The 24,863-nt window shown below is 47.8% G+C and overlaps 1 protein-coding gene and 6 long non-coding RNA genes across 18 annotated transcripts; 4 read left to right on the top strand and 3 right to left on the bottom strand.

Moving 5' to 3' along the window:
• The first annotated feature begins 648 nt into the window (after positions 1–648).
• Positions 649–3,744, top strand: LOC146423213 (uncharacterized). Its single transcript, XR_014847636.1, has 2 exons — positions 649–908; positions 3,336–3,744. It is a non-coding gene; the product is annotated as an uncharacterized LOC146423213 (long non-coding RNA).
• Positions 3,745–3,867: 123 nt separating this feature from the next.
• LOC146423214 (uncharacterized) lies at positions 3,868–6,088 on the top strand. Its single transcript, XR_014847633.1, has 7 exons — positions 3,868–3,907; positions 4,153–4,184; positions 4,234–4,255; positions 4,301–4,438; positions 4,540–4,593; positions 4,693–5,269; positions 5,347–6,088. It is a non-coding gene; the product is annotated as an uncharacterized LOC146423214 (long non-coding RNA).
• A 322-nt stretch (positions 6,089–6,410) lies between these two features.
• LOC146423215 (uncharacterized) lies at positions 6,411–7,204 on the top strand. 2 transcript variants are annotated; one of them, XR_014847634.1, is made up of 2 exons: positions 6,411–6,706; positions 6,756–7,204. It is a non-coding gene; the product is annotated as an uncharacterized LOC146423215 (long non-coding RNA). The 2 variants fall into 2 exon arrangements; XR_014847635.1 differs by having other exon boundaries at positions 6,791–7,204.
• Positions 7,205–14,154: 6,950 nt separating this feature from the next.
• On the bottom strand, positions 14,155–18,219 carry LOC146423216 (derriere protein-like). 2 transcript variants are annotated; one of them, XM_085045031.1, is made up of 5 exons: positions 17,719–18,219; positions 17,618–17,678; positions 17,035–17,476; positions 14,663–15,389; positions 14,155–14,611 (listed from the first exon to the last, which is right to left on the bottom strand). In XM_085045031.1, exons 3-5 carry the CDS (start codon positions 17,294–17,296, stop codon positions 14,167–14,169), a joined length of 1,434 nt encoding a protein of 477 aa, XP_084901157.1. In that variant the 5' UTR covers positions 17,297–17,476; positions 17,618–17,678; positions 17,719–18,219; the 3' UTR covers positions 14,155–14,166. The 2 variants fall into 2 exon arrangements, with proteins under 2 accessions (XP_084901157.1, XP_084901158.1); XM_085045032.1 differs by having other exon boundaries at positions 14,155–14,508; positions 14,551–14,611; positions 17,035–18,219.
• On the top strand, positions 16,059–16,460 carry LOC146423217 (uncharacterized). The gene is made up of 3 exons (XR_014847632.1): positions 16,059–16,104; positions 16,135–16,154; positions 16,195–16,460. It is a non-coding gene; the product is annotated as an uncharacterized LOC146423217 (long non-coding RNA).
• A 67-nt stretch (positions 18,220–18,286) lies between the features above and the next one.
• Positions 18,287–19,777, bottom strand: LOC146423218 (uncharacterized). Of its 8 annotated transcripts, XR_014847625.1 has the most exons (4): positions 19,408–19,645; positions 18,798–19,345; positions 18,446–18,473; positions 18,287–18,385 (listed from the first exon to the last, which is right to left on the bottom strand). It is a non-coding gene; the product is annotated as an uncharacterized LOC146423218 (long non-coding RNA). The 8 variants fall into 8 exon arrangements; XR_014847626.1 differs by adding an exon at positions 19,663–19,777 and having other exon boundaries at positions 18,287–19,281; positions 19,408–19,468; XR_014847627.1 differs by lacking the exon at positions 18,446–18,473 and having other exon boundaries at positions 18,584–19,345.
• A 1,029-nt stretch (positions 19,778–20,806) lies between these two features.
• Positions 20,807–24,659, bottom strand: LOC146423219 (uncharacterized). 3 transcript variants are annotated; one of them, XR_014847631.1, is made up of 5 exons: positions 24,488–24,659; positions 22,804–22,937; positions 21,425–21,813; positions 21,184–21,393; positions 20,807–20,999 (listed from the first exon to the last, which is right to left on the bottom strand). It is a non-coding gene; the product is annotated as an uncharacterized LOC146423219 (long non-coding RNA). The 3 variants fall into 3 exon arrangements; XR_014847629.1 differs by having other exon boundaries at positions 21,184–21,813; XR_014847630.1 differs by having other exon boundaries at positions 20,808–20,999; positions 21,230–21,813.
• Between the last annotated feature and the right edge of the window lie 204 nt (positions 24,660–24,863).

The following is a 24,863-nucleotide window of genomic DNA, read 5'->3' on the forward strand; positions in this document are numbered from 1 at the left end:
TCCCAGGTGAGCACAGGAATTACCCCAGGTGAGAATGGGAACTATTACTGCAAGTGAGCATGGGAATTATCCTAGGTGAGCACAGGAATTATCCCAGGTGAGAATGGAATTATCACAGGAATTATCCCAGGTGAGCTCAGGAATTATCCCAGGTGAACACAAGAATTATTATCCCAAGTGAACATGGGAATTACCCGAGGTGAGCACAGGAATTATCCCAGGTGAGCATGAAATGAGCACAGGAATTATCCCAGGTGAGAATGGAATTATCCCAGGAGTTATCCCATATGAGCTCATGAATTATCCCAGATGAGCTCAGGAATTATCCCAAGTGAGCACAGGAATTACTATCCCAGGTGAGAATGGAATTATCACAGGAATTGCCCCATATTAGCTCAGGAATTATCCCAGGTGAGAATGGAATTATCACGGGAATTGTCCCATATTAGCTCAGGAATTATCCCAGGTGAGGCTGCAGGCAGCTTTTCCTGGGATTTGTGGAAATGAAACAAACTCCTCTCTGTGCTGCAGCATTTCCTCGCTGCCCTTTGGACTCTCAGAGTCACACAGTCACCCCAGAGCCATGGAAATCAAATGTTAGACCTGATCAGCACCTCAAAAAACCCCAAATCTGGAGAAATCCCACCCCAAAAAAAAGCGCAGATTTTACAAAACCAACCAAATTCTCTCAGATTTTCTCCCTAAAAATTTTCTCCCGACCCTGATTCTGCTTTTCCATGGATCTCTGAGCTGGCTGGGCTGAGTTTCCCCTCCTTCCCTTGCAGGACAGCTACCTTGGTGACGAGTTTAAATCACAGATTGACGTGGCTCTGTCACAGGACTCAACCTACCAGGGGGAGCGAGCTTATCAACACGGTGGAGTGACGGGACTGTCACAGTACTAGAGTGTGAGCCTGGGGGATGGCCCTGCTCTCAGCTGCTGCTTGGTTCTGCTGTTCTGGCCCTTGTTTGGGCTGTCCCTTACTGAAACTGTCCCTGGTTTAAACTGTCCCCTCCCCTGATTTGAGCTGTCCCTGATTTGAGCTGTCCCTGATTTGAGCTGTCCCTGATTTGAGCTGTCCCTGATCTGAACTGTTCCTGATCTGAACTGTCCCCTCCCCTGATTCAAACTGTCCCTGATTTAAACTGTCCTGATCTGAACTGTCCCTGATCTGAACTGTCCCTGATCTAAACTGTCCCCTCCCTGGTTTAAAGTGTTCCCTGTCCCAAACTGTCCCTGATTGAAACTGTCCCTGATCTAAACTGTCCCCTCCCCTGATTCAAACTGTCCCTGATTTAAACTATCCTGATCTAAACTGTCCCTGGTTTAAACTGTCCCATGCCCTGATTTCAACTGTCCCTGATGTAAACTGTCACCTCTCCTGACCTAAACTGTCCTTGATCCAAACTGTCCCTGGTTTAAACTGTTCCTGTCCTGGTTTAAACTGTCCCTGATCTGAACTGTCCCTGATTTCAGCTGTCCCCTCCCCTGGTTTAAAATGTCCCTGGTTTAAACTGTCCCCTCCCCTGGTCTAAACTGTCCCTGATCCAAACTGTCCCTGATCCAAACTGTCCCTGGTCTAAACTGTCCCTGATCTAAACTGTCCCCTCCCCTGGTTTGAACTGTCCCTGATCTAAACTGTCCCTGATTTGAGCTGTTCCTGATCTGAACTGTCCCCTCCCTGATTTAAAGTGTTCCCTGTCCCAAACTGTCCCTGATCTAAACTGTCCCTGGTTTAAACTGTCTCCTGCCCTGATCCAAACTGTCCCTGATCTAAACTGTCCCCTCCCCTGGTTTAAACTGTCCCTGTCCTGATCTAAACTGTCCCTGTCCTGGTTTAAACTGTCCCTGATCCAAACTGTCCCTGATCCAAACTGTCCCTGTCCTGATCCAAACTGTCCCTGTCCTGATCTAAACTGTCCCTGTCCTGGTTTAAACTGTCCCTGATCCAAACTGTCGCTGATCTGAACTGTCCCTGGTTTAAACTGTCCCCCACCCTGGTTTAAACTGTCCCTGATCCAAACTGTCCCTGATCCAAACTGTCCCTGTCCTGATCTAAACTGTCCCTGTCCTGATCCAAACTGTCCCTGGTCCAAACTGTCGCTGATCTGAACTGTCCCTGGTTTAAACTGTCCCCCACCCTGGTTTAAACTGTCCCTGATTTAACTGTCCTTCCCCCTGATTCAAACTGTCCCCTATCCCAGATCGTCCCTGTCTCTGATCTAAACTGCCCCCTCCCCTGATTTTAACTGTCCCCATCCCAAATTGTCCCTGATTTAACCTGTCCTGTCCCCTGATTTAAAATGTCCCTGATTTAAATTGTCTCTGATCTAAACTCTCCTCCCCTGATCTGTCTCCTCCCCTGATTTAAAGTGTTCCCTGTCCCAAACTGTCCCTGTCCCTGATTTAAACTATCCCTGATTTAAATTGTCCCTGATTTAAACTGTCCCTAATTTAAATTGTCCCTGATTTAAACTGTCCCTGATTTAAATTGTCCCTGATTTAAACTGTCCCTAATTTAAATTGTCCCTGATTTAAACTATCCCTGATTTAAATTGTCCCTGATCAAAACTGTCCCTAATTTAAATTGTCCCTGATTTAAACTGTCCCTGATTTAAACTGTCCCTGATTTAAACTGTCCCCGATTTAAATTCTCCCCTCCCCTGATTTAAACTGAGATTTATCTCTCAGATTTAACCTGTCCCCTCCCTGATCTAACCTGTCCCCTGTCCCTGATCTGATCTGTCCCCTCCCTTGATTTAAACTGTCCCTGATTTAAACTGTCCCTGATTTAAACTGTCCCTGATTTAAATTGTCCCCTCCCTTATTTGAAGTGTTCCCTGTCCCAAAATGTCCCTGTCCCTGATTTAAATTGTCCCTAATTTAAATTGTCCCTGATTTAAACTGTCCCTGATCTAAACTGTCCCTGATCTAAACTGTCCCCTCCCTGATCTAACCTGTCCCCTCCCCTGATTTAAACTGAAATTTATCTCTGAGATTTAACTCTGAGATTCAACTTGTCCCGTCCCTGATTTAAAGTGTTCCCTGTCCCAAACTGTCCCTGTCCTGATTTAAATTGTCCCTGTCCCTGATTTAAACTGTCCCTGATTTAAATTGTCCCTGATCAAAACTGTCCCTGATTTAACCTGTTCCTCCCCTGATTTAAACCGAGATTTCTCTCTCAGATTTAACCTGTCCCCTCCCTGATCTAAACTCTCCCTAAATTAAACTATCCCTGATTTAAATTGTCCCTGATCTAACCTGTCCCCTGTCCCTGTCCCTGATTTAACCCTTGAGGCTCTGCTAACCTCCCTCTCCTCTCCTCTCCCCGCAGGTTGAGGAAGAAGAGCTAAGCTTGCGCGGAGCTTAGTTCATCCGCATTTTATTCTGGGTAATAAAAAAAATAAAATAAAATGGATACCTGTTTTCCACTGCTAAAACTGAAGCACCACTGTGTGAGAGCAACAGGAGAGAGAGAGAGAGAGAAAGAGAGAAAGCAAGAAACCAACCAACGGAGAGGAGAAGGGAGAGCAAAACAAGCGAGAAAAAGGAGCGGCGAGAGAGCCACTGCTGGAGCTCACTGAGACAAGGAGACTGACCGAGAGGAGAGAGAGCCCTGAAGGACTGGCTGGCGATTTGGAGGGAAGGAATCACCCCAAAAAAAGGAGTGGTCAGCTGAGTCCCTGCTCCCCCAGCCCCCCCAGCTCCGGAGAAGGGCCTTGAGCAAAGCAGGTTGCACTTCATTCTGCGGCTTGTCGTTGCGAGCAGGGCGGGTGGGTTCAGAGCGGAGGGAGGGAAATCTCATCTCAGAGTTGGGGAGGTGGCAGGGTGGGGTGGGGAGGGTGGGATAGAGGGGGAAAAAGGGGGAAAAATAGCGAAAAAAGGGGGAAAAACAGTGAAAAAAGGGTGAAAAAGGGGAGGAAATGGTGAAAAAATAGCGAAAAAAGGGGGGAAAATAGTGAAAAAAAGGGTGAAAAAGAGGGAAAACCAGTGGAAAAAAGGTTGGGAAAATAGTGAAAAAAGGGGGAAAATGGTGAAAAAATGGCGAAAAAAGGGGAAAAAATGGTGAAAAAGGGTGAAAAAGAGGGGGAAAAACAGTGGAAAAAAATGGTGGAAAAGAGGGAAAAAACAATGAAAAAATAGTGAAAAAGGGGGAAAATGGTGAAAAAATAGCGAAAAAAGGGTGAAAAAGGGGAGGAAATGGTGAAAAAAGGGGAAAAACTGAAAAAAAGGGTGAAAAAGAGGGAAAAAATAGTGAAAAAAAGGGGTGAAAAAAGGGGAAAAAGAGGGGAAAAATAGTGAAAAAAGGGGGAAAAATAGGGAAAAAAAAGGTGAAAAACAGTGAAAAAAGGGTGAAAAAAGGGTGAAAAAGAGGGAAAAATAGTGAAAAAAGGGTGAAAAAGAGGGAAAACCAGTGAAAAAATAGTGAAAAACAGGGTGGAAAAACAGGGTGGAAAAAGAGGGAAAAAATAGTGGAAAAGAGGTTTAAAAGAGGGGAAAAAACAGGGAAAAAATGGGGAAAAAGAGAGAAAAAACAGTGGAAAAAAGGGTGAAAAAGAGGGGGAAAAATAGTGAAAAAAGGGGGGAAAATAGTGAGAAAAGGGTGAAAAAAACATAGTGAAAAAAGGGTGACAAAGAGGGAAAAAATGCTGAAAAAAGGGGGGAAATAGTTTAAAAAGGGTGAGAAAGAGGGGAAAAAATGGTGGAAAAAAGGGTGAAAAAGAGGGAAAAAATAGTGAAAAAAGGGGGAAAAAGAGGGAAAAAAAACTGAAAAAAAGGGTGAAAAAGAGGGAAAAGATGGTGAAAAAGAGGGGAAAAATAGTGGAAAAAGGGGGAAAAGAGGGAAAAAACAGTGAAAAAAAGGGTGAAAAAGGGGGAAAAGATGGTGAAAAAGAGGGGAAAAATAGTGAAAAAAGGGGGGAAAAATAGTGAAAAAAAGGGTGAAAAACAGTGAAAAAATAGTGAAAAAAAGGGTGAAAAACAGTGAAAAAATAGTGAAAAAAGGGTGAAAAAGAGGGAAAAAATAGTGAAAAAAGGGGGAAAAGAGGGAAAAAACAGTGAAAAAAAGGGTGAAAAAGGGGGGAAAAAACAGTGAAAAAATAGTGGAAAAAAGGGTGAAAAAGAGGGGAAAAAACAGTGAAAAAATAGTGAAAAAAGGGTGAAAAAGGGGGAAAAAACAGTGAAAAAGAGGGGGAAAAAAGGCTGAAAAAGAGGGGAAAAAACAGTGAAAAAATAGTGAAAAAAGGGTGAAAAAGAGGGGAAAAAATAGTGAAAAAAGGGGTGAAAAACAGTGAAAAAACGCTGAAAAAAGGGGGAAAAAGAGGGAAAAAAGAGGGGAAAAATAGTGAAAAAAGGGGGGAAAAATAGTGAAAAAAAGGGTGAAAAACAGTGAAAAAAGGGTGAAAAAGAGGGGAAAAATAGTGGAAAAAAGGGTGAAAAAGAGGGAAAAAAGAGAGGAAAAAAATCCCAGCCAAGCAGAAATGCAGCTGCTGCTGCCCAACTCTGAGATGCAGGTTTTGTTGTCCCACACTGGCTCTGAAATTTCCTGTTTGTCATCGTTCTTCGCCCACATTTTCTGAACGAGGTGGTTTTAAAACAAAAAAAAAAAACACACAAAACAACAACAAAACAAAAAAAACAACCAAAAAAAAAAAAAAAAAAGAGATTTCTTTTCGCACAAAAGAAAAAAAACAAAAAAAAACAAAAAAAAAAAGGAGGACTGAATTTTTATTAAGAAGTTTTTGTCTCTGAATTCTTAGTGGTGGACCTGGGAGATTTAGATCCTTGTTCTGAGAAGCTTATATTACCAAAAAAAACCCCAAAAAAAACCCCAAAAAAAAGACAAAAAAAAAAGACAAAAAAAAAGACAAAAACACCCCAAAAAATTAAAAAAAAAAAAGTTTCAAACGACAAAAAAATTAATTAGAGCACCAAACCTTGAGAACTTTTTTTCTTTTTCCAGTGTGATTTTCAAAAAGTTGCAGCAATCAGCCTCTTCTTCCTACGTGGGATTGTGTGAGTGAGAGGAGCAGGAGGGTTTAAAAAACAAAAAAAAATTAATATTTTTCTGTCTGCTTTAACTGGCAACTGTCTGGACTTCTACTCTGTGGAAAAAAAACAACTTTTCTGTGAGATTCTGTCAGAATTTCTTGCTGAAAAGGGGATTTGGGTTCTGTTGCACTTCAAACCCTGCAGGGAGGGAGCAGCCAGGCCTGCTGTGATCCCCAAATTTTGGGGTGAGAAGTGGAAATTTGGGGATTATTTCGGTTGGGAAGGGAAGAATCCACGGCAGGACAGGCTGGGGAGAGGGACAGGGTGGTGGGAGGTGGGCAGAGAGGGAGATTTTTGGGGTTTTTGGGGTTTTTTGGGGTCAGGTTTGGGGTGGGGAGGGATGGAGGAATGCTGCTGGAGTCAGGGGTGGGAAAAGGAGAGAAAAATCATCCAGAATTGGGAAAAGGAGAAAAAAAATCATCCAGAATTGGGAAAAAGAGAGGAAAAGTCATCTAGAATTGGAGAAATCATTCAGAATTGGGAAAAGGGAGAGGAAAAGTCATCCAGAATTGGAGAAATAAGAGGAGAAATCATCCAGAATTGGGAAAAGGAGAAAAAAAATCATCCAGAATTGGGGAAAAGGAGAGAAAAATCATCCAGAATTGGGAAAAGTGAGAGGAAAAGTCATCTAGAATTGGGAAAAAGAGAGGAAAAGTCATCCAGAATTTGAGAAATAATCCAGGATTGGGAAGAGTTAGAGGAGAAATCATCCAGAATTGGGAAAACTGAGAGGAAAAGTCATCTAGAATTGGAGAAATCATCCAGAATTGGGAAAAATGAGAAATCATCCAAAATGGGGAAAAGTGAGAAGAGAAATCATCCAGAATTGGGAAAAGTGAGAAGAGAAATCATCCAGAATTGGGAGAAAGGAGAAAAAAAATCATCCAGAATTGGGAAAATTAGAGGAAAAATGATCCAGAATGGGGAAAAGTGAAAGGAAAAATCATCCAGAATTGGGAAAAGTCATCCAGAATTGGGGAAAGGAGAGGAGGAATCATCCAGAATTGGGAAAAAGGAGAAAAAAAATCATCCAGAATTAGGAAAAGTGAGAGGAAAAATCATCCAGAATTGGGAAAATTAGAGGAGAAATCATCCAGAATTGGGAAAAGTTAGAGGAGAAATCATCCAGAATTGGGAAAAATGAGAGAAAAACCCACCCAGGCTCAGAGCAGCCCGAGGGGAGCAATGGGAACATTTTATTTCTGTCAAAACCTTATTTTTTTTAGAGAGAATAAATTCCTCCAGAGGCATTTTTAGCCAAAAACTCCCCAAATTCAGGATCACCTCGGGCAGCAGCAGCACAGAGGGATCTCTGATCTCTGCCCTGGCTGTTCAAAGGGCTCCAGGAGTTTCTAGTTTTTATTTTTTGGGGGAAAAAGAAATTCCAAATACCTCTCAGCTGAATGTATTTCGAATGACTCCAACCCCGTTTTTGCATTTGGAAGGGAAATTCCTTCTGAATTCCTCCCAAATTCCTAATTCCTTCCCAAATTCCTTCCCAATTCCTCCTAAATTCCTCCCAATTCCTTCCCAATTCCTCCTAAATTCCTCCCAATTCCTTCCCAATTCCTCCAAATTCCTCCAAATTCCTTCCCAATTCCTAAATTCCTTCCCAATTCCTTCCCAATTCCTCCCAAATTCCTCACAAATTTCTTCACAAATTCCTTCCCAATTCTCAAATTCCTCCCTAATTCCTTCCCAATTCCTCCCAAATTCCTAATTCCTTCCCAGTTCCTCCCAAATTCCTTCCCAATTCCTTCCAAATTCCCAATTGCTTCCCAGTTCCTTCCAAATTTCTCACAAATTCCTTCCCAAATTCCAGATTCCTTCCAAATTCTTTCCCAAATTCTTCCTAAATTCTTTCCCAGTTCCTTCCCAATTCCTAATTCCTTCCAAATTCCTTCCCAAATTCCTCCCCAATTCCTCCTAAATTCCTCCCAAATTCCTCCTAAATTTCTTCCCAATTCCTTCCAAATTCCTCCAAATTCCTTCCCAATTCCTTCCAAATTCCCAAATTCCTTCCAAATTCCTAATTCCTTCCCAATTTCTTCCCAATTCCTCCCAAATTCCTTCCCAATTCCTCCCAAGTCTTTCCAATTTCCTCCCAAATTCCTTCCAGATTCCTTCCCAATTCCTTCCAAATTCCTCCCAAACTCCTAAATTCCTTCCCAATTCCTAAATTCCTCCCAAATTCCTCACAAATTTCTTCACAAATTCCATCCCAATTCTCAAATTCCTCCCTAATTCCTTTCCAATTCCTCCCAAATTTCTAAATTCATTCCCAATTCCTCCCAAATTCCTTCCAAATTCCTTCCCAGTTCCTTCCAAATTCCTAATTCCTTCCCAATTCCTTCCCAATTCCTAAATTCCTCCCAATTCCTCACAAATTCCTCACAAATTTCTTCACAAATTCCTTCCCAATTCTCAAATTCCTCCCTAATTCCTTCCCAATTCCTTCCCAATTCCTAAATTCCTCCCAATTCCTTCCCAATTTCTCCCAAATTTCTAAATTCCTTCCCAATTCCCAATTCCTTCCCAATTCCTCCCAAATTCCTCCCAATTTCTCCCAAATTCCTTCCCAATTCCTTCCAATTCCTAAATTCCTTCCCAATTCCTTCCAAATTATTTCCCAATTCTTCCCAAATTCCTCCCCAATTCCTCCCCAATCCCTGCAGTCATTTCCCTCCTCCCCTAATTTCCCCGATTTTCCCCAAACACCAAAAAACCCCCAAAAAACCCCAAACCAAAACCCCAAACCCATTCTTTCCCCATCCAAAACCCCCAAAAATTCAATTTCCCACCCAGAGCGAGAAAGGAATCCCACAGCTCACCTCCCTGGCCAGATGGAAACGTTTGATTTATTACCAACATCGCCGAAGGGCTTTTTTAATTTCATTTTTTGGCCTTTTTTTCCCCTTTTTTCCCTTTTTTCCTGCCTTCCCTGGGCTGCTTAGCAATGTAGATTTTTGCAGTAGGATTTCAAAGCTGAAAACCCCTTTGTGCAATGCTGTCCATGATGTTTTTCCCCCTTTTTTCCCCTTTTTTTCCCCTTTTTTTCCCCTTTATTCCCCTTTTTTCTGCCTTTTTCTCCTTTTTCCCCCTTTTTTCCCCCATTTTTTCCCCCTTTATTCCCCCTTTGTTCCACTTTTTTCCCCTTTTTCCTCTTTTTTCCCCCTTTATTCCCCCTTTATTCCACTTTTTCCCTTTTTTCCCCTTTTTCCCCATTTTGCCCTTTTTTTGCCTTTTCCCCCATTTTTTCCCCTTTTCCCCATTTTTCCTTTTTTCCCCTTTTTTCCCTTTTTTCCCTTTTTTCCCTTTTTCCCCTTTTTTTCCCTTTATTTCCCCTTTTCCCTTTTTTCCCTTTTTTTCCCTTTTTTTCCCTTTTTTCCCTTTTTCCCCTTTTTTTCCATTTTTCCCCCTTTTCCCCCCTTTTTCCCCTTTTTTTCTTTTTCTCCCCTTTTTCCCATTTTTCCCCTTTTTTTCCTTCTCTTTTTTCCCTTTTTCCCCTTTTTTCCCTTTTTCCCTTTTTTCCCTTTTTTCCCTTTTTTCCCTTTTTCGTTTTCCCCTTTTTCCATTTTTCCTTTTTCCCTTTTTCCCCCATTTTTCCCCATTTTTTCCCATTTTTTCCCCATTTTTCCCCTTTTTTCCCTTCCCCTCACCCCAATTTCCACTGCTGGGAATGCTTGCCTCTGCTTCATGCTGAATTTTCCTTTAAAAAAAACCAAAACAAAACAAAAAAAAAAAATCCAAGTTTTACAAATCCAGCCATCGATGTTAAAATTCTTATTATTTTTCCTGATTAAATCTCTTTTTTTTGTCTCGGTTTCGTTTCAAAACCTGTTTGTCATCAATAAAAAAAAAAACCACAAAAAAAAAAAAAAAATAAAAATTAAAAATACAAATAAACAGCTGTTGCATTCCAAGGTGACAATTAATTTCAACGAGGAAATAATTCATTAAAGCTTCGTCTGATTGTATAAACTTCACGTTTATTATTTTTATTTTTATTTTTATTTTATATTTTTTATTTTTATTTCAGCACAGACTAGTACAAAAGTGAGGGAGGGATGTGCAGAGCAGAGGGTGAGGAACTCAACTGGGAAAATCCAAATTTTTCCCCCCCAGAGGGAAATGCAGGATTTGGGAATTCTGGAATTCACTTTTTGTCCCTTTTTTGTCCCCTGGAGGAGCAGAGAAATGCCAGGATTCATCCCACTGCCAACCCAGCGAGTTTTATTCCTCTAAAATCTGAATTTATCCAGTTTTCCTCCTCTAAAAACAGAATTATCAAGGTTTTCCTTCTCTAAAATCAGAATTAATCCATTTTCTGCAAGGTTTTCCTCCTCTAAAATCAGAATTAATCCAGTTTTCCTCCTCTAAAATCAGAATTAATCCATTTTCTGCAAGGTTTTCCTCCTCAAAAATCAGAATTTTCAAGGTTTTCCTCCTCTAAAATCAGAATAAATCCAGTTTTCCTCCTCTAAAATCAAAATTAATCCATTTTCTGCAAGGTTTTCCTCCTCTAAAATCAGAATTTATCCAATTTTCCTCCTCTAAAATCAGAATTATCAGGGTTTTCCTCCTCTAAAATCAGAATTATCAAGGTTTTCCTTCTCTAAAATCTGAATTAATCCAATTCCTGCAAGGTTTTCCTCTAAAATTATAATTAATCCATTTCCTGCAAGGTTTTCCTCCTCGAAAATGAGAAATAATTCAATTCCTGCAAGGTTTTCCTTCCATAAAATCAGAATTAATCCAAACCCAGCAAGGTTTTCCTTCTCTAAAATCAGAATTAATCAAATTCCTGCAAAGTTTTCCTTCTCTAAAATCAGAATTTATCCAATTCCCAAGGTTTTCTTCCTCTAAAATCAGAATTACTGCAATTCCTGCAGGGTTTTCCTTCCATAAAATCAGAATTAATCAAATTCCTGCAAAGTTTTCCTTCTCTAAAAACAGAATTATCCAATTCCTGCAGGGTTTTCCTTCTCTAAAATCAGAATTATTAAGGTTTTCCTCCTCTAAAAACAGAATTAATGCAATTCTTGCAAAGTTTTCCTCCTCTGAAATCAGAATTATCAAACCCAGCAAGGTTTTCCTCCTCTAAAATCAGAAATAAAAAAAACCCCAAAACACCAGAAAAAAGGATTTTTTTTCACCTCATCCTCTCCCTGCAGCTCCATCTCACCCCAAAAAATGTAATTTAAACCCTGAGAAAACTGCAGAGTTCAGCCAGAAATCCCAAAAAAACCCCAAAAAAACCCCCAAAAATAAAAAAAAACCCCAAAATCCCCAAAAAAAACCCCAAAATCCAAAAAAACCCCAAAATCTAAAAAAAACCCCAAAATCCCAAAACACCCAAAAATCCCAAAAAACCCTCAAAAATCCCCAAAAAACTCAAAAATCCCCAAAAATCCAAAAAAACCCTCAAAAATCCCAAAAACCCCAAAAATCCCCCCAAAAAACCCCAAATCCCAGCAGCTGGGGGAATTTGGGATTCACAACCCTGAGGAAAAGGGAATCAGGTTTGGTCATCATCCCATCCCAGCACCCCAAAAACCCCAAATTACAGTGATTTATCCTAAATTCCAGTGATCTATCCCAAATTAAAGTGATTTATCCTAAATTCCAGTGATTTATCCTAAATTAAAGTGATTAACCCTAAATTAAAGTGATTTATCCTAAATTAAAGTGATTTATCCAAAATTAAAGTGGTTTATCCCAAATTAAAGTGATTTATCCAAAATTAGAGTGATTTATCCCAAATTAAAGTGATTTATCCTAAGTTAAAGTGATTTATTTATCAGAAATTAAAGTGGTTTATCCCAAATTAAAGTGATTTATTTATCAGAAATTAGAGTGATTTATCCTAAATTAAAGTGATTTACCCTAAATTAAATTGGTTTATCCTAAGTTAAAGTGATTTATTTATCAGAAATTAAAGTGTTTTATCCCAAATTAAAGTGATTTATTTATCCAAAATTAGAGTGATTTATCCTAAATTAAAGTGTTTTATCCCAAATTAAAGTGATTTATTTATCTGAAATTGGAGTGATTTATCCCAAATTAAAGTGATTTATCCCAAATTAAAGTGATTAACCCTAAATTAAAGTGGTTTATCCCAAATTAAAGTGATTTATTTATCCAAAATTAGAGTGATTTATCCCAAATTAAAGTGATTTATCCCAAATCAAAATGATTTATCCTAAACCAGAACTCCAGGAATGAACCAGAGTGACCTGATGGGGATTTTGGGATGATCTGGAAATCCTAAACAGTGTGGATTTCACACTGTGGGGTTTTTATATGGGAATTTCACAGTTTGGGGTTTTATATGGGAATTTCACACTGTGGGATTTTTATATGGGAATTTCACAGTTTGGGGTTTTATATTGGGAATTTCACAGTTTGGGGTTTTATATTGGGAATTTCACAGTTTGGGGTTTTATATTGGGAATTTCACAGTTTGGGGTTTTATATTGGGAATTTCACATTTTGGGGTTTTTATATGGGAATTTCACATTTTTGGGGTTTTATATGGGAATTTCACTCATGGGAATTTCACACACCAGGAATTTCACTCTGGAATTTCACTCGTGGGAATTTCACACCCCAAAATTTCACACTGTGGGGTTTTTATATGGGAATTTCACAGTTTGGGGTTTTATATGGGAATTTCACACTGTGGGGTTTTATGTGGGAATTTCACAGTTTGGGGTTTTATATGGGAACTTCACAGTTTGGGGTTTTATATGGGAATTTCACTCTGGAATTTCACTCGTGGGAATTTCACACACTGGGATTTTATATGGGAATTTCACACACTGGGAATTTCACTCTGGAATTTTCACACACTGGGATTTTATATGGGAATTTCACCCTGGCATTTCACACAGTGGGATTTTATATGGGAATTATTTCTCGCAGGGGAATTCCACACCACCAGAGTTTCACACCCCGGGAATTTCACACAATGGGAATTTCACACACTGGAATTTTACACACTGGAATTTCACACAGTGGGATTTTACACGCGGAGAATTCACACACGGGAATTTCACACACTGGGAATTTTTCACACACAGGAATTCCACACTGGAATTTCACACACTGGAATTTCACACACAAGGATTTCACACACCGGGAATTTCACTCATGGGAATTTCACAGATTTCACACACGGGAATTTCAAATGGGAATGATTTCTCACACGGGAATTCCACACCACCAGAGTTTCACACACCGGGAATTTCACACAATGGGAATTTACACATTGGGAATTCACACACAGGGAATTTCACACAGTGGGAATTCACACACGGAGATTTCAGAGACAGGAATTTCATACTCTGGAATTCCACACACGGGAATCTCACACAGCAGGAATTTTACACATGGGAATTTCTCACACGGGGATTTTACACATTGGGAATTTTACACACTGGAATTTCATACACAGAGATTTCAGACACCAGGAATTTCACACGGGAATTTTACACGGGAATTTCACACTGGAATTTCACACGCAGGGATTTTACACAATGGGAATTCACACAGCAGGAATTTCACACACTGGGAATTTCACATACCTCATTTCATACCAGAATTTCACATGGGAATTTGGCACACCGGGAATTTCACACACCAGGAATTTTGCACATGGAATTTCGCATAGCAGGAATTTCACACACCTCAATTTCATACCAGAATTTCACATGGGAACTTCACACCGGGAATTTCACACACCAGGAATTCCACACACTGATTTTCACACTGGAATTTCACACACCAGGAATTTCACATACCTCAATTTCATACCAGAATTTCACACGGGAATTTCACACAACGGGAATTTCACACCTCGGAATTTCACACAATGGGAATTTCACACACCAGGAATTTCACACACCAGGAATTCACACACCGGGAATTTCACACACCAGAATTTCACCCACCAGGAATTTCACACATCTGATTTCCCCACCGGAATTTGGCACACCGAGGAATTTCACCCCACCATTTCCCGTCGCCGCAATTTCACACGCAGCACAACTTCCCGCACTCAAAATCTCCTTTATTCCCCCCATCCCTCCCTCCCTCCCTCCCTCCCCACCCCGCTACCTGCAGCCACACTCATCCACCACCATGTCCTCGTAGTGTCGCAGCACCACGTTGTCGCTGTTGTCGTAGTAGAGGATGGAGATGGGCGACAGGCGCACGGGGACGCAGCAGGGCTGCGGTGTCCCCCGCGGGTCCAGCGAGTGCACCAGCGTCTGCAGCACCGCGTGGTTGGTGCTGTTGAGCTCGGCGGCCAGCGGGAAGGGACACTCGCCGCCGCAGAAGTTGGCCAGGTAGCCCTGCGGGGCGATGATCCAGTTCTCCCAGCCCACGTCGCTGAAGCTGATGTAGAGCCGGCGGGGCTTGCAGAGGGCGCTGGGGGTCACCGGGGGGCTCGGGGGGCTTCTGCTCCAGCGGTTTGGGGTCTCCGGGGGGCTCGGGAGGCTTCTCCTCCCGCGGTTTGGGGTCACCGGGGGGTTTGGAGCGCTCCACATGTGGCTCGAGGTCTCCGGGGGATTCGGGGGGCTTCTCCTCCAGCGGCTTGGGGTCACCGAGGGGCTCCTCATGTGGCTCGGGGGGCTTCTCTTCCAGAGATTTGGGGTCACCAGGGGGTTTGGGGTCCTCCTCATGTCGCTTGGGGTCACCGGAGGGCTCGGGGGGTTTCTCCACCAGCGGTTTGGGGTCACCGGGGGGTCCTGGGCGCTCCCCATGTGGCTCGAGGTCACCGGAGGACTTCTCTTCCCGTGCTTTGGGGTCACCGGTGGGCTTGGAGGACTTCCCCTCGTGCCACTCGGGGTCGCCGGGGGGCTCGGGGGTCTCCTCCCCGCGCGGGGCTGCTGGCACTGCGGGCTCAGCGTCACCGCCAGCAGGCTCGCGGCCACCAAGGCGTCGCTGCCGCCGCAGAGGTTGGGCTCGTTCCCCTCCCGGCCGCTCGCCAAAGCGATCTCCAGCACCAGAGCCAAACCCCCGCCGGACGCTCTGCCGCCTCCCAGCGCCGCGCTCAGCTCGAGCGGCAGCGATCTGTGCAGCTGGACGAATGACCGCTCCAGCAGCGGCCGAGGCTTCCTCCTGCCCGCCTGGGGTGACCCCCGGGGGGACATCGGGTACAGCCGGAGCTCCAGCACCTGCCCGGGGCTGGGCCCGAGGTACGAGCTGTGCTGGAACTGCAGCTCCAGCCGCGCCAGGGTCAGCCGCTCGCCTTCCTCCAGCGCCGACAGGTTGAAGAAGAGGAGTTTGCGCAGACACAGCCAGTCGTGGGGCTGAGCCTCGGGCAGGAGATGGCCTGGGGGGGAAGGAGAGAGAGGCGTGGGGTGGCTGAACCCTCGGGGTGGGCAGGAGGAGCTTCGGGGTGGGCAGGAGGAGCACTGGGGTGGGCAGGATCAGCTTTGGGGCTGGAGGAATCCTTGGGATGAGCAGGATCAGCCTCCCGGGGTGGTGGAACCCTCGGGATGGGTAGGAGGAAACTTCAGGTGAGCAGGAGGAACCCTCGGGATGGGTAGGAGGAACCTTCAGGTGAGCAGGAGGAACCTTTGGGATGGTCAGGAGGAACCTCGGGCAGAGCAGGATCAGCCTCGGGGCTGGAGGAATCCTTGGGGCAGGGCAGGATCAGCCTCTGGGTTTATCTTGGAATAATTCCCTTGGAATAAGCAGGAGGAACCCTCGGGATGACCAGGATCAGCCTCTGGGCTGGAGGAATCTTTGGGATAAGCAGGAGGACACCTCGGGATGGGCAGGATTGGTCTCTGGGCTGATGGAACCCTCGGGCAGAGCAGGAGGAACCCTCAGGATGAGCAGAATCATCCTCTGGGTTGGAGGAACCCTTGGAATGAGCAGGAGGAACCCTGGGACACGACAGGAGCATCCTCGGGGCTGGAGGAACCCTCGGGGCTGGAGAAGACCTCGGGGCAGGAGGAAACCTCGGGCAGAGCAGGCTCAGCCTCCCGGGGCTCCAAGGGAAGCTCCAGCAGAGGCACAGCGGCTGGCAGAGCTGCCAGGAGGTACCAGGAGGTGCCAGGAGGTACCAGGAGGTGCCAGGAGGTGCCAGGAGGTACCAGGAGCTGCCAGGAGCTGCCAGGAGCTGCCAGGAGCTGCCAGGGCTGCAGGGAGCTCCGCAGGAACCCCCTGAGCTCCCCCCGGGCTGCTCCAGCATCTCCTCGGGATGCTGCTCCACACCTCGGGGAGTTATTTCCCCTTCTCCCTGCCCCAGGCTGGGGATTGTTCGGGATGGAATGGGATAAAAGTGTAAAAAGCACAGAATTTGGGGAGCTGCCTGGCTCGGCCGATTTCCTTTTCCCGCCGGAAAAATAAACCCGCAAAAAGCTCGGCGGTGCCTTGGGACCTCAGCGACAGCGCCCAGAGAAACCCTAATTAAACCCTAATTAAAGCCGAACAGTTCCCAGGGAGCTGAGAGCGGCTGGGGCAGCCAGATGTGACTGGGGGCAGCCAGATGTGCCCGGGGGGTGGCCAGATGTGCTCTGGGGGACAGCCAGATGTGACTGGGGGCAACCAGATGTGACTGGGGGCAGCCAGATGTGCCCTGAGGGCAACCAGATGTGACTGGGGGCGGCCAGGGGGGTCGGGAGGAGGAGGAGGATGAGGAGGAGGAGGAGGAGGAGGAGGACAGACCCAAGGGTTGAGCTGCTGCTGATCCCATTCCTACCCCAAAATTCCCACTCCCCTCCACCCCCGCGGATCCCAAAGCCGGGATGGAGCTTGGGATCCAAACGGGAGGGATTTTGGGGGCTCCGGGAGCGAGCCTGGCACAGCCCAGACTCATTCCAAACCCATAAATTGTCACCCTGCAGCACCCCGAGGCACTCAGGGATTTCTGGAACCCAATCCTCTCCACATCCCACAGGCAAACAGGGAATAGAGAGCGGAGCGAATTCCCATCCCGGGCTGCAGGAAAACCCCAAACCCGGCCGTACCTCGGTCAGCGAACACCCGCACGATGTCCCCGGCGACACTGAACTCCTCCACCCGACACGCGGTCAGCTCTCCTCGCTCCGGCGCGCTCAGCGCTTCCCTCGAGCGGAAAATCCTCCAGAGCAGCGGCGGCACGGCGGCGGGGAGCCTGGGGCTGGGTTTGGAGCTCAACCCCAGCGATTTCAGCAGCGACTCCTCCTGCGGGCTCAGCTCGGCCAGCACGGGGCTCAGCAGAGCCCAGGCCAGGCTGGGCAGGAACCACATCGTCCTCTCGCTGCTCCAGACAAAGAACGGCCCGGCCGGGCTGGAGGTGTGGATTCCCCCGACGGGAGGCTTTGATCGCCCGGGGAGCAGCGCGGGATTGCCGGCAGGGGCGGAGAGAGGATCCGCCGGGACCCCTTAACCCTTTCGGCAGCTCCTAAACCCTTCCAGGAGCTCCAAAACCTTTTCAGGAGCTCCTAAACCCTTTCAGGTCTCTCCAAAACCCGTCCAGGAACTCCAAAACCCTTTCAGGAACTCCAAAACCCTTCCAGGAGCTCCAAAATCCTTTCAGCAGCTCCAAAACCCTTTCAGCAGCTCTAAAACCCTTTCAGCAGCCCCAAAACCCTTTTGGCAAGTCCAAAACCCTTTCAGTATCTCCTAAACCCTCTCAGCAGCTCCAAAACCCTTGCAGGAGCTCAAAGAACCTTCCAGGATCTCCAAAACCCATTCAGGAGCTCCAAAACCCTTTCAGGAGCTCCAAAACCCTTTTGGCAACTCCAAAACCCTTTCAGCAGCTCCAAAGCTCTTTCAGGTCTCTCCAAAACCCTGTCAGCAGCCCCAAAACCCTTTCAGCAGCCCCAAAACCCTTTTGGCAGTTCCAAAACCCTTTCAGCAGCCCCAAAACCCTTCCAGGATCTCCAAAACCCATTCAGCAGCCCCAAAACCCTTTCAGCAGCTCCAAAACCCTTCCAGGATCTCCAAAACCCTTTCAGCAGCTCCAAAACCCTTCCAGGTCTCTCCAAAGGTCCGGTTGAGGTCCGGCACAGTCTGTAGGGTCAGGATGAGGATCTTCCCGCAGAAAGCTGATGGGAAATCGAGTGCTGCTTCCCAAAATTTCCCCCAGCTTCAGGGCAGAGCAGAGCAGGTTCTTCCTCCCAAATCCCAAATCTTCCTCCTCCTCCCAGATCTTGGCTCTTCCTTCCAGATCCCAAATCTTCCTCCCAAATCTTGGCTCTTCCAAATCCCAAATCCCATTTTTTTAAACTCAATCAGTGCATCCAACGTTTCTTTCTTAAAGCCATCGACTTGCAGCACATCAAACCACCCAAGTCCTGTTTCACACAGCCCCAAAACCATCAGCCCCAAAACCATCTGCCCCAAAACCATCAGCCCCAAAACCATCAGCCCCAAAACCATCGGCCTCAAAACCACTGGCCCCAAAAACCATCAGCCCCAAAACCTTTGGTCCCAAAACCATCAGCCCCAAAAGCCAAGAGTCCCCAAAACCCACCGGCCCCAAAATCATCTGCCCCGAAACCTTTGGCCCCAAAACCATCAGCCCCAAAAAACATCAGCCCCAAAACCATCAGCCCCAAAAGCCAAGAGTCCCCAAAACCATCAGCCCCAAAAGCCATCACCCCAAAAGCCATCAGCCCCAAAACCATCACCCCAAAAACCATCAGCCCCAAAACCATCACCCCAAAAACTATCACCCCAAAAGCCAAGAGTCCACAAAAGTCATTGGCCCCAAAACCATCAGCTCCAAAGTCATCAGCCCCAAAACCATCAGCCCCAAAAACCATCAGCCCCAAAAACCATCACCCCAAAAGCCATTGACCCCAAAAGCCAGCAATCCCCTCCCAGTCCCAGTCCCTTCCTGGCCATCACAGCAGAGCTGCCACCAGCACAGGGATGTCACCCCAAAGCCAGCTGGAGTCACCCAGCTCTGGGAAATCCCGTTTGTCCCCCAAGGTCACCCCAGCTCTGCTCCGGCCAGGCTGGGCTGGCAGTTCCCTTCCTGCCCCGAAAATCCCACTGAAAAGCAGGAATTCCAGCTCTGGGGTGTCACTGGGATGTCACTGGGATGTCACTGGGATGTCACTGGGATGTCACTGGGGTGTCACTGGGGTGTCACTGGGATGTCCTGTGGGTCCCAGGCAGGGACAAAGCTCTGCCAGGGCTTTCCTGACTCAAACACAGTGAGCCTGGAGGGGAATCATTGGGATAAACCCAGCAGGGAAAAATCCAAAATTCCCATTCCCTGCCACCTGGAGGGGAATTATTGTGATAAACCCTGCAGGGAAAAATCCCAAAATTCCCATCCTCTGACACCTGGAGGGGAATCATTGTGATAAACCCAGCAGGGAAAAATTCAAAATTCCATTCCCTGACACCTGGAATTGTATGTCACAAACCCAACATGGAAAAATCAAAAAAATTCCCATCCTCAGGAACCTGCAGGAGAATCACCATGACAGACCCAATATGGAAAAATCAAAAAAATTCCCATTCCCTGACACCTGGAGGGGAATCATTGTGATAAACCCAACATGGAAAAATTAAAAAATTCCCATTGCATGACACCTGGAGGGGAATTGATATCACAGATCCAGCAGGGAAAAATCCCAAAATTCCCATTCCTCTGACACCTGGAGGGGAATCATTGTGATAAACCCAGCAGGGAAAAATCCAAAATTCCCATTGCATGACACCTGGAGGGGAATTGATATCACAGATCCAGCAGGGAAAAATCCCAAAATTCCCATTCCTCTGACACCTGGAGGGGAATCATTGTGATAAACCCAGCAGGGAAAAATCCAAAATTCCCATTCCCTGACACCTGGAGGGGAATCACTGTGACACATCCAACAGGGAAAAATAAAAATAATTCCCATTCCCTGACACCTGGAGGGGAATTGATATCACAGATCCAGCAGGGAAAAATCCCAAAATTCCCATTCCCTGACACCTGGAGGAGAATCATTGTGATAAACCCAGCAGGGAAAAATCCAAAATTCCCATTGCATGACACCTGGAGGGGAATCACTGTGACACATCCAACATGGAAAAATAAAAATAATTCCCATTCCCTGCCACCTGGAGGGGAATTATGTCACAAACCCAACAGGGAAAAAATTAAAAGAATTCCCATTCCCTGACACGTGGAGGAGAATCACCATGACTGACCCAATATGGAAAAATCCCAAAATTCCCATTCCCTAACACCTGAAAGGGAATCACTGTGACAGAACCAACAGAAAAATCAAAATAATTTGCACCCTCTGACACCTGGAGGGGAATCACTGTGACAGAACCAACAGGGAAAAATCCCAAAATTCCCATTCCCTGCCACCTGGAGGAGAATCAATGTGATAAACCCAACATGGAAAAATAAAAATAATTCCCATTCCCTGCCACCTGGAGGGGAATTGATGTCACAAACCCAACAGGGATAAATCCAACCCATTCCCACCCTCTGGAATCCTCTCCCTGCATCCTCTCCCTGCTCCTCCTGCTGTCCCCTGGCGCTGAGGGAGGGGACAGCTTGGGGACAGCTTGGGGACAGCTCGGGCTGAGGGACTGCAGGGCTGGAAAGCCGTGGGGACAGAAATTCCCTGTTTGTCCCCAGCAAGGGGACAGTTGGGGACAATTCCCCACAGGGACCTGCAGGAATTGAGGGGACAGTTGGGGACAATTCCCCACAGGGACCTGCAGGAATTGAGGGGACAGTTGGGGACAATTCCCCACCACGATCCTGCAGGAACCAAGGGGACAGATGGGGACAAATCCCCACCAGGATCCTGCAGGAATCGAGGGGACAGTTGGGGACAATTCCCCACCAGGGACCTGCAGGAATCCAGGGGACAGTTGGGGACAATTCCCCACAGGGACCTGCAGGAATCGAGGGGACAGTGCTGGGGACAATCCTCACCAGGGACCTGCAGGAATCAAGGGGACAGTGCTGGGGACAATCCTCACCAGGGACCTGCAGGAATCGAGGGGACAGTTGGGGACAAATCCCCACCAGGATCCTGCAGGAATCGAGGGGACAGTGCTGGGGACAATTCCCCACAGGGGACCTGCAGGAATCCAGGGGACAGTTGGGGACAATTCCCCACAGGGACCTGCAGGAATCGAGGGGACAGTTGGGGACAATTCCCACCAGGGACCTGCAGGAATCCAGGGGACAGCTGGGGACAATTCCCCACCAGGGACCTGCAGGAACCTCCTGAAGCAACTCCAAAGACCTACAGAGGATTTTTCGAGGGAATTCCAGCCCGAAGCTCCTGGGGTGGAACTCCAGGCAGAGCTGGGAGCTGCAGGGGACAGTGAGGGGACATCCGAGGGTCACTGCGTCACCTCTGCAGCGCCTGTGGCAGCTGGAGCACAGCTGGGGCACAGCTGGAGCACAGCTGGAGCACAGCTGGCCCTTCCCTGCCCGGTTTGGAGTCACAGGAAGGGTGGCAGTGAGGATCCAGGGGGTCACAGCAGGGCTGGGGACACGGAGCCACAGGGGTGACACCAGGGGTGACATCGAGCCAGCCCCGAATCCTCGCTGGGCCAGCGCGGCCACCAGTCTGGTAGCCAAATTTGGCCACAGGGAGCCCCCCAGCCTGTCCTGGGGTCTCCTCCCGGCTCTGGGAGGGGCTGGCAGGGGTCAGGGGTGAGTTGTCCTTGTCCTGTCCTTGTGGGGTCCGAGAGGGCAGTCCTGGGCAGTGCCAGCCCTGGGGTCACCCCGGCGGTGACAGTGCCACCCTCACAACCTCTTGTCCTTCACGAGGCCATTCTTGAGGTGCAGCCTGGGGGAGAGCAGAGCCTGGGGTCAGGCTGGGGTCAAATTCCCAAATTCCCACCCCTGTGGTCAGTCTGGTGTCAAATTCCCACCCCTGGGGTGAGGCTGGTGTCAAATTCCCGAATTCCCACCCCAAATTCCCCGCCGAGGTCTCTCCTGGCCCCAGGCTGGACACATCTGCTCCCTGGGATTCTCCTGGGCTTAAGGAGCTCCAGGAGAGCTGGAGAGGGACTGGGGACAAGGATGGAGGGACAGAACACAGGGAATGGCTTCCCACTGGGAAAGGGGAGATTTAGATGAGATTTTGGGAAGGAATTCCTCCCTGGGAGGGTGGGGAGCTGAGATGGAGGGACAAGACACAGGGAATGTTTTTAAGCTGGAAAAGGGGAGATTCAGATGAGATTTTGGGAAGGAATTCCTCCCTGGGCAGGTGGTGAGGAAATGGGATGGAGGGACAGGACACAGGGAATGGAAGGACAGGACACAGGGAATGTTTTTAAGCTGGAAAAGGGGAGATTCAGATGAGATTTTGGGAAGGAATTCCTCTGGGAGGGTGGGGACAAGGGGATGGAGGGGCAGGACACAGGGAATGGAAGGACAGGACACAGGGAATGGCTTTAAGGTGGAAAAAGGGAGATTCAGATGGGATTTTGGGAAGGAATTCCTCCCTGGGAGGATGGTGAGGAGCTGGGCTGGAATTCCAGCCCCTGGATCCCTGGAAGTGTCCAAACCAGCCCCTGGTTCAGTCCCAGGTGTCATCAAAACACCAAAACCCCAAAACCAGCCCCTGGCTCAGTCCCAGGTGTCATCAAAACACCAAAACCCCAAAACCAGCCCCTGGCTCAGTCCCAGGTGTCATCAAAACACCAAAACACCAAAACCAGCCCCTGGCTCAGTCCCAGGTGTCATCAAAACACCAAAACCAGCCCCTGGTTTGTTCCCAGGTGTCCCAGGGAGGAACCAGGTGGGTCTCCAGGTCCTCCCAAGTTGCTCTCACCCTTCCTTCAGAGCCGCAGGCAGCTGGATCTCTCTCTGCTTGGCTCTCCTGCTCTCCTCCACGTCGTACTCGCGCACATCGTTCACCTCCTGCATCTGCCCCAGCAGCACCTTGGCCACGAACAGCACGATGTACTGCGGGGACAGGGACAGGGACAGGGACAGAGACAGGGACAGGGACAGGGACAGGGACACAGCCTCAGCACTGAGCGGGGACCTCGGGGTGATGTACCCACCCTGGGGTGGCCACAGACCCGGGATGGGGTTTGGGGCTTGGGGCAGAATTCCTGGAGTTCCCCTTTATCCCTGATTTTATCTCTGATTTCATCCCTGATTCCATCCCACAGGATGATAGGATCAGCAGCTTCCCTGCCTGATGGGATTTCTCCTCTCCCAATATGGGATTTGGGACTTGGAGCAGAATTCCCAGTTCCCCTTTATCCCTGATTTCATCCCACAGGATAATGGGATCAGCAGCTTCCCTGCCCGATGGGATTTCTCCTCTCCCGGGATAGGTTTCGGATTTGGGGCAGAATTCCTGGAATTCCCCTTTATCCCTGATTTCATCTCTGATTTCATCCCGCAGGATGATGAGATCAGCAGCTCTCCTGCCCAGTGGGATCCCTGCTCATCTCTCCTCTCCCGGGATGGGGTTTGGGATTTGGGGCAGAATTCCTGGAGTTCCCCTTTATCCCTGATTTTTATCTCTGATTTCATCCCACAGGATGATGGGATCAGCAGTTTCTGCCCTGCCCGATGGGATCTCTCCCTATCCCAGGATGGGGTTTGTGCCTTGGGGCAGAATTCCTGGAATTCCTCTCCATTCCTGATTTCATCCCTGATTGATTTCACCCCAGGGGAAGATGATAGGATCAGCAGTTCTGCCCTGCCTGATGGGATTTCTCCTCTCCTGGGATAGGTTTGGGACTTGGGGCAGAATTCCTGGAATTCCCCTTCATCCCTGATTCCATCCCACAGGATGATGGGATCAGCAGCTTTCCTGCCTGGTGGGATCTCTCCTCATTCCTGGACGGGGTTTGGGATTTGGGGCAGAATTCCTGGACCTCCCCTTCATCCCTGATTTTATCCCTGATTTCATCCCTGATTTCATCCCACAGGATAATGGGATCAGCAGCTTCCCTTCCTGATGGGATTTCTCCTCTCCCAATATGGGATTTGGGACTTGGAGCAGAATTCCCAGAACTCCTTCATCCCAGATTTCATCCCGACGGGATCAGCAGAAAATGTGTCCCCCGTGTGTCCCCAACGATGAGGACACTTCCCCGTTGTCCCCAGTTCCCCGTGGGGTGACCCCAATGTGTCCCCAGTGTGACCCCAAAGTGTCCCCAATGACGAGGACACTTCCCCGCTGTCCCCAGCTCCCCGTGTGGTGACCCCAAAGTCTCCCCAGTGTGACCCCAATGTGACCCCAATGTGACCCCAAACTGTCCCCAACAATGAGGACACACTTCCCCGCTGTCCCCAGCTCCCCATGGGGTGTCCCCAATGTGACCCCAAAGTGTCCCCAACGATGAGGACACACTTCCCTGCTGTCCCCAGCTCCCCGTGGGGTGACCCCAAAGTGTCCCCAGTGTGTCCCCAATGTGTCCCCAAAGTGTCCCCAGTGACACTTCCCCGCTGTCCCCAGCTCCCCGTGGGGTGTCCCCACCCCCCAGGTGACCCACCAGGAACCAGTAGATGTTCATCAGGGTGAGGATGAGGAGCAGGGCGTTGAAGAAGAAGTAGAAGGGGATGTTGGGCACAGCCTGCAGGCTCGAGTGGCAGGTGGCATAGAGCACCTTCAGCGGGAACCAGTAGAGCCGGAACCAGAACCTGCCAGGGCAGGGCAGAGGGGTTAGGGTCAGCACACAGCACCTGGGGGTCCTAATCCCTGTTTGGGGTGGAAATCTGGATGATGAGAAGGGGCAGAGCCAGCACAGCTTCCCTGGGTGTCCTAATCCCGGTTTGGGGTGGAAATCTGGGTGCTGGGAAAGGCAGGACAGCACAGCTTCCCTGGATATCCCAATCCCTGTTTGGGGTGGAAATCTGACTCCTGGGAAA

This window comes from Lichenostomus cassidix, unplaced genomic scaffold, assembly GCF_008360975.1.
Source record: "Lichenostomus cassidix isolate B80296 unplaced genomic scaffold, HeHo_3.0 HiC_scaffold_568, whole genome shotgun sequence".
In the NCBI taxonomy this organism is placed as follows: domain Eukaryota; kingdom Metazoa; phylum Chordata; class Aves; order Passeriformes; family Meliphagidae; genus Lichenostomus; species Lichenostomus cassidix.